Source organism: Galeopterus variegatus, unplaced genomic scaffold (assembly GCF_000696425.1).
Source record: "Galeopterus variegatus unplaced genomic scaffold, G_variegatus-3.0.2 Scaffold5040, whole genome shotgun sequence".
Lineage (NCBI taxonomy): Eukaryota > Metazoa > Chordata > Mammalia > Dermoptera > Cynocephalidae > Galeopterus > Galeopterus variegatus.
Genome location: NW_007731151.1, coordinates 90,093 through 98,521, shown reverse-complemented (window position 1 = coordinate 98,521; position 8,429 = coordinate 90,093). Strand labels below are relative to the sequence as shown.

The 8,429-nt window shown below is 38.5% G+C and overlaps 1 protein-coding gene across 1 annotated transcript in view; it reads left to right on the top strand.

Moving 5' to 3' along the window:
• The window catches only part of LOC103604232 (guanine nucleotide exchange factor VAV3-like), a 71,322-nt gene extending 63,355 nt beyond the window's left edge, over positions 1–7,967 (top strand). The window contains exons 7-9 of the mRNA XM_008588799.1: positions 4,126–4,209; positions 6,405–6,556; positions 7,239–7,967. Of these exons, the coding sequence (XP_008587021.1) occupies positions 4,126–4,209; positions 6,405–6,556; positions 7,239–7,280 (278 nt within the window). The 3' untranslated portion in view covers positions 7,281–7,967. The remainder of the gene's footprint in view (positions 1–4,125; positions 4,210–6,404; positions 6,557–7,238) is intronic.
• Positions 7,968–8,429: the final 462 nt, after the last annotated feature.

Sequence of the window (8,429 nt, the reverse complement as noted above, 5' to 3'; positions counted from 1 at the left end):
TGACATACAGGAAGAATAGCAACAATAAGTCATGCTACAAAGTGTAGAAAAGTAGAAAGCATCCCTACTGATCCTTAAAATGTTTGGCTGAGAGCTGTACACTGGGTGGCAGGAGAAACTGATTAACCTTTTACTCCTAAGAAGGTTCCTCAGGCATATAGTATGGTTAATGCCATGAGACATACAGTTTTTAATAGTTGTTCAGCATCTCAGAAAAAATTACAGTTATTGTAGGAATATCACTGATAGATATGGCTCTCAGGAAGCCTGGGGAGTAGAACCTGAACATATTTCATTTTCCTTGGTATTTTGCAGGCCTTTGTTGGAAGTTGTACTGAGCAGTTAAGTGAGCAAAAGATGGGCTGAAAGAGTAGGAGGAGGAGACCGAAGGAACTTGCAAAATTAAATACCCTGCCGAGATACTTGTCCATTCTGCAATTTCAATTGCTCAGTGCTGGGCCTGATCCTATGGGGGATGCAGAAGTAATATAAGAGCTGGCCCCTGCCCTCCAGAATCAGCGTCTAACTGGAAACACAACACGAGAACACATGCGGTAGTTAAACGGCAGAGCCAGGAAGTGCCATGATGGAATGGCTAGGGAAGGACAGAGAAGGGGACGAGCGCTGTCTGGATTGGACAGGAAAGGCTTGTGGGAGAGGCCTGAGCTGGTCTTTTGAGGCAAAGAGGTTAAGGTTAGTAGAGTCCAGGAATAGGAGCAGCATTTCAGAATGAGCAGAAGTTTTGAGTAGGAAGTGTAGCTGAGGGCTTCAGGTGGTGGTGGGAACCTGGTCTGGATGAAGAGAATTCATGTGTGAAAATTATGGCAGATTTGCTTAGAAAGTCAGGAATGGCCAAATTATGAATTGTCCTGGAATTCAGGTCAAGTGTTCAGATTTCATAATTTAGGAAATAGGGTGATAAAATTTACCTTGTAGGGTGAATAGCTGGGAGGCAGTATTTAGAACAGAATTGGAAAGGAAGTCGATTATGAATTGTCCTGGAATTCAGGTCAAGTGTTCAGATTTCATAATTTAGGAAATAGGATGATAGAATTTACCTTGTAGGGTGAATAGCTGGGAGGCAGTATTTAGAACAGAATTGGAAAGGAAGTCAAAAGCAAGAAGACTAGTTGGGAGACAGTTGTCTGAGGTTAGAAATGACATAAGTACCTGGATTGGGATGGTAGAGCTGAGAATTAGTGAAGGATTAACTTCATATTGCAGAGGAAGAAGGCACTGGACTTATAGGATGAACAGTTAGCCAAAAGCAAGAAGACCAGTTGGGAGACAGTTGTCTGAGGTTAGAAATGACATAAGTACCTGGATTGGGATGGTAGAGCTGAGAATTAGTGAAGGATTAACTTCATATTGCAGAGGAAGAAGGCACTGGACTTATAGGATGAACAGTTAGCGCCAAACAGTATACCGACTTTGCAAAAGGATTTGGAGTTACTGCAAAAAAAGGGGGGGGGGATTAAGCTAGATTACAGGGAGGAAGATGACTTTGGTTTCTGACAAGTTAAATCAAAGATAATGGTTGTACTGCATAGCATTGTCGTGAAAACATTCAAAGTCACAGACTGGAATTCAGATGAGGAGCCCAGGCATATCCAGAATCTATTCCTTTCATCAGGGGAAAAAAAAAAGTGTAGAAAAAATTAGCAAAGCCAGCAGAGTGGCCCAAGCCTAGCCATGATTTAGTTAACTACTATTTAGTTGGAATTTTAATATTTTAGATAAAATTTAAGAAGATTCAAATTCTAGCTACTTGCAAATCTATCTAATGCAAATATAAGACTTTTAGGATCAGACCCCTGATATTACATAACTGAAAACAGATTCACCTCCTTTGGTGAGGCATTACCTATATTACTTCAGGAATGTTAGATATTTTAAGATTATAGACAGGTTATCTGATCTAATTTATCTACCTATTGTTGAGATTATTTAAATTTCACTTTACTGTGTTTTCATTGATTTCTCATTTCTTCCTTCTAGAGATAACTTTTGTTATATTACAGACTCTTGGCTTAAATACCTTCCTTAGAAATTTTGGAGAAATCAAAATTCAAAAAGTCTTTTATTTCTTTGTGGATAAAATAGTCCCAGAGAAAGAATCAAGGATAGACAGTTAGAAAACAATTCAAGGAGAAAATTCTAACACTTACCAGAAGTAATGTATAGAATGAAGGCTTCTAATTTAAGTTCTCACAGACATGTAATAGGAATCTTGGCACTTACTTTCTGCCAATAATAGAGTTAGGTGTGTACCATTTACTTCATTAAATTAAAGAAGGCGTCCTCTCCTTCTCTAATAGTGGGTATATCATGATCTCAAGGAAATGAAAATGTACCAGTTCTACTACAAGTCAGTGAATGAATTGGGCAGATTGTATAATTAGTTATAATGGCATATACCACCACATCTTAAAATTGAAAAAAAACCCCCACAAAAAACTGTGGAATATGCAATGGAGTAGGAAAGAACCTTTATTATCAACAAGGATAAATTTCAGGGCAGGTGAAAATTAAATGGGGTTATTCATGAAAAAAGTGTGACATGAATACATCAGATGTATATATAAAGACCTAAACTCTCTCCTATTCCCTTAGCCAGTCTGCTTGGCTGGTGTCTAGGAATCTCTTCAATAAGTCACTGCTATTCTTACGTATCCCTAGAACTCCTTCCTGACAAGAGTATTAACTTTGTAAGAATTCTGTGGCTCTCAAATTAAGTAGTTACCTGAAAAGAGGCAGAACATATAAGAAGATTACATGAACTCACTCCCAGTTTGCTTAGCCCACTTTCATTTTTGGTTGTAGAAACCTTTTTGTAACTGTTCAGATTGGGCCCAGGTACAAGTGACAGCAACCCAAGAACCAGTGGTTTAACCAAGTTAGAGAGTTATTTCTTTTTCCCCGTAATTCAGGAAGTAGTCAGCCCAGGGCTGGAAGGAAAGGTAGGTCATGTCTGTTCCATGAAATCTTTAGCAGCCCATGCTCCATCATCCTGTAGATGAGACTTTTCTTTTCATGGACCAAGATGGTAGTTTTCACATTCCAGACAGCAGGATAGAATAAAGAACCAAAAAGAAGGGTGAAGATACGTGCCTGCTATGTTATTAGGAAAGGTCCCAGAAGCTGCTTTATGGTACTTAACGCTTGGTCATATAGCTGTACATTTCCACTGTAGTGGCATGATGGTAGCAGCAGGTTGAGCTTTCCAGGTGTCTGCAGAGGTACCTGGAGCAGAGTGATGGAGGCAGAGCAGCGTGGCAGTAGTTAAGAGCGTAGCCTCTGGAGTCATTCCTAGTTTTGAATCCTGCTTTTTCTCAGATGTAAAGGGAAGTAGTACTAGTACCTTCCTCTTAGAGTTGTTGTGATGATTAAATGAAATAACACATTGAGCATGGTATCTAATACTTCAGAACCATTTGATAAATGTTATTAGCTCTTATTATTAAAAAAATGAAAACTTTTCAAGCATCCAAATGCATGTAACTTTTCTGTATGAATTTTCAATTTGGAAGATATATTTACTTTCTTTTCCAGATATGATAAGATTCAGAGTGGTTTTCATTTCTTTGCATTTTTCCACTTTTGAAAATAAGTTAGCATGTGTGTGCTTGTTTGGGAGTTGTTCCTAACAAACTGTATGAGTGATTTTCTTGAATTTTCCATGGGTTCTATATGTTTTATTGACACTATCCTATAGGCTTTTACTTCTTTATACCAGTTTTGATTGAAGCATATTTCACGTTAAGAATTTACAGTCTCCCCCTTTTCACTGCTGTAACAGAGTAGGAATTGGGCACCACATCAAGAAGAGAAGGGCATCTTTTAACGGATGAGGTTCGAAGATGGCAGCATGAAGTGGGTATGCCATGTTTGCCTATAGAGGATAGACAGTTCTGAATTTCGAACTAATGTCAAAAAAATGTAAAAGTTTGGCAGCTTCTTCATTTAGAAATGGTGATAGGAGAGAAGTGGGTGAAAACAAAGCTTGTTATTCCAACTTTGAAGTGACAATTTTCTTATGGTAACAAACAAAATAGTTGTATCGAGATATTTTTTGCTAATACCTAAATGCTCTTTTGCTTCTCTCTTTTTCTTTCTTTCTCTAAGCCCCTTCTTTGTTCTGTGGCTTTTCTTTTGTAACTCCTCCAGACTACAGCTTTGTTCCCCCTTCTTCCACTCCTTTCTGGTCAGGTACTGCTTTACTGCTTTTATGTGTCTCTTGAACTTGCTTCTGTTTGCAAATAAAGTATTTTGATTTCCATGTGTGGCTGCTCATACAGATTCATCTCATGGACTGTCCCTAGAGCTCCATATCCACTGTGCACTTTGCTCTTCTCTGTGATAAAGTCATTGTTTGTCCTGACATTTCACTTCTCTGATTTTGTGTGCCCATATCATGTATTTAAGTAAGACATTTTATTATTTATCTGATGGGGAGTAGTTGGAGAGGGATAGGGACTGAAAGTACAAAGGGGATGAAAGTCTCTGTTAAAATCATTATTTTTCTTGAGGATCAGAAATTTTAGTTGAGAAAAGCCAGTATTTATGTATTTCCATTAAGAAAATAAATAGAACAAAAATCCCAACTTTGTCTCCACATACAATATGCATTGCTTGAAAGGATGCCTGGTGCCCATCAATTCTACGGCTTTTCAGTGTTTGCATGGGCATTTTGGTCTTGATTTCTATCATTAGCCAGAGAGTTTAATGGCTGTTTATGTGATATTTAGGGGAGTGTGTTTTCTCATAGATTTATAAATATTAGCCTATAAGTCCCAATAAAATCATAGAATTTAGAACTGGAAAGACCTTAGAAGTCATCTAGAACAAATATTTCATTTTATAGATGAGAAAAACGTGGCTTAGAGGAGTTAAGAGCCCTGTGCAAGGTCGCACACTTAAGTTGACAATTGGGTTTTTCCATCACAGTGGTGTTTTTATGTGCACCGACTAGCTGTAGTGCCCCAGTAATGGGACAGGTTTCAGTAAGAAAACTATTAAAGTGGTTTGTGTCCTGAACAGTAAAATAAAATGACCTATTTTTACTCCCTTTACAGTTCTGAAATCTACAGCATTCATTTTGTAGTGCCCCAGTAATGGGACAGGTTTCAGTAAGAAAACTATTAAAGTAGTTTGTGTCCTGAGCAGTAAAATAAAATGACCTATTTTTACTCCCTTTACAGTTCTGAAATCTACAGCATTCATTTATCTTATGATCGACACCTGGAGACTAAAAAAATTCTGTCATTACAGAACCATGAATAATAGACCAGAGATCCCTGTCGCCAAGTGGGCGGCTCTTCCAGGATAACACGGGTGGTAACTGCAGCTGCTGGGGCAGTGGGAACTGTTAACAATACAGATGGATGCTGTTTCCCATTTGTCTCTTTTCTTTACATTTAAGTTCCTCTACCATTTCAGATTTATGAAGTCCCACCAATCTCAGATGGGTGATTCTCAGAATCACTGGACATATAATTCAAAACACTTTATAACCCCAAAGAGCAACAGGTGGAGAGGTTGATATGAAATGTGCTAAGAAACACTAGAGACAAGCGAACATGTACAGCTCGAATGCAGTTTTCCTTTCACAACAGGACAGGAGGAGGGGAGGCAGGGAGGAAGTTAGTTCTTCTCCTACCATCAAATGTATATATGTGTTTAAAAAAAAAAAAACTCTGAACACAGGAGATGATCACCTGCCAACTTGTTTTTGATCAGATACTTCAGTTAAAGTTTTCTGTATTTGTTTGAAAGGAAGAAAATATATGGATGGTGTCTGTATTCTTTATGTGAAACCTGATTCACGGTTCTTCACATAAGTGACATGATACATAAAACAATAACTGAGTTTATCCCCAAATTGCTTTAACATAAAAAGCCTGATTGGTGGGGGGAAATGCTACTTAACTAGAAGTGATGTCATATATTTGACAGGAGACTTTCATCAGATCAAAAAACATATTTGTTTTGAGTATCAGTTGAAGCAATTGCTAGACAAAGACGAAAAGCTTTACTTCAAAGGTTCTAGTTAGAAGTAGATTACTGTGCCATCAATAAGAAATTTATGCTAAAGTTATTTTAGATTCTCTCTCCTTAGATAGTAACCTAGATATTAACCCATATTTTGTTTTGTTTTGTTTTCAAAAACTAGTCCATTTTGAAGTTCTTATGGAGAATGTGAAAATAAACTTTATCAAACGAATTTGCCTACACCCGATTGCATTGAAACAGCAATTCTGCTGCTTCAAGCTCCTCTGCCATTATCACTGGTCTGTAATGAAATCACGATTGTGCATTTGATAGCATCAGTAACATTTGTCTGATTAGGTTCTCACGGGTGTTAACCAACTGCAAATCAGCTGATGCCCATCATTTCTTTACAGTGTTAAGTCCGAAAGTGCTGGGCATTGCTGTCGCACGATACGACTTCTGTGCGAGAGATATGCGAGAATTGTCCTTGTTGAAAGGAGATGTGGTGAAGATTTACACCAAGATGAGTGCAAATGGCTGGTGGAGAGGAGAAGTGAATGGCAGGGTGAGTTGTCCCTCTCGACCTGCTGACGCACGTGAATGAAGGCGACTGGCAGTCATTGGCACTCACTGTGGTGCTGGGGAGAAGCTCCTCACTGTGTTGTAGCCTTCCCCCCACAGACCCCTAGCCTCCAGAGACTGGTACACCTAGCTGGTAACAGGCACTTGCTGATAACAACACTAAAAATGTGCTGAATAAATATGACAGTGGCATAAATAAAGTTCACCCAGGCAAGTTTGATGGCTTCCTGTTTGGAAAAGAGTCGAGGAGCATTTCAGTTCTTTTTAGGCCCTAAGCCTTAGAGCATAAACTTTATGTGCAATGGAAAATATTTTTAAGAGACGCTGACCTAAATCAGAAAGAATGGGACAGAGTACCTCTGTCTTTCCTATTCTGCAGCAGAAATAGGAATCATTATGTAGTAGATCTCCATGTTACACTTAATTTACATATTTATTTGTGTGCTAGTGGATTAGAACACTGTTTAAGTTTATTTTATTCCTCTATTTCTATCATTCACTCTATTAGTCTTCTAAGAGCAGTTAAACCAATCTCCTTCACCTACAATGGGCATAAAAGCCCAGCTTAATTGGGGTGTTATGAAAATGAAAAGCTCTGTGTGTAGAATCGTTTGAAGTGCCAGATGCAAAGTCATGTTACTGTGTTGGTTGCTTTTTTCTTTTAGGTGGGCTGGTTTCCATCCACGTATGTGGAGATGGATGAATAAATTCCAATTCAGCGTTGCACCGTGCACCAAAAATTTCAGAGAAGGGATGAAGAGAAGCCTGCACAGCATTATGAATTAACTGAAGTGTTTAAAAAGCTGCATTTCTGGCTGTTCAACATCCTTCCTTCTTTACCCCTCCTAAGTCTTAATGCTGGGATTTCTAAAGATGCTGGTACTGACAGATTAATGGTTTGCCTAGAGCTGTGCAAGAAACAGCGTGCCAGCCTCCTCATTGTCAGGGACCAGGGCAAAGCCAAAAGCCTTTCTTCCCAGAAGGGCCCTGCAAACATGTTGGTTCGTGTTTCTCTTTACTTCATCCGGTCATACACCGTGAATGCCAGTCTAAACGTTTTGCCATAAACATTTGATGCATATTTACTTTAATCTTTCATGCCATTCACCAGAATTTTTGATGGTACAAAGAAGCAGAAGTTTAATTTTGCTTTTCCCAGCATGAAGAAAAATCAGAGTTCCACCATTTTGGCTGCTTACTGGAAACATCCAGAATTACCTGTCTTAAATTGTCCAACAAGGTGACTCATTGCCTGGCAAACACTTGTACCCCCAGATGTTACTTATGATAAAATATGAGACAAGTGCTCAGGTTTGCATCATAAGTGGTATATCACAGAAGGGTTTTAATTATTTATTTGATGTCCTGATTATACAAAAGGTCTTCAAAAAGTTCATAGAAGGATTCCTATTATCTTTTAATTCCATTTTCTGCGAAATTTTTGAAGTACACTTGTATTTGCAGATTTCTTCATGAAAAGGGAAAAAAGCATGTTTTCACATTATATCTTTACAACCTTCACGATTTCATAGGGTTAATTTGGAAATGCAGTACTTGACTTTATGAAGTAGTCTTAGCTGGGTATTTTCTTGGTCGTTGCTAATAACCTGAGTAAGGTGGCATTGTTTACAGGAACAGATCAAGGGCTATAGTTTATATGTCATTTTATAGCAGTAATATCTATTAACACATGCCTTTTCCTCCTCCACCCCTTCCCAGAGAGACCTGAGGCATATTTGCTGATTCCCACATTTTCCTGGAGTACTCAGAGTAGCACAAATAACTCTGTTGAAGATTTTGGAAGGAAAGCACATCTGGGTCCTTTTATGCATTTCTGCAACAGAAGGAGCGTCACT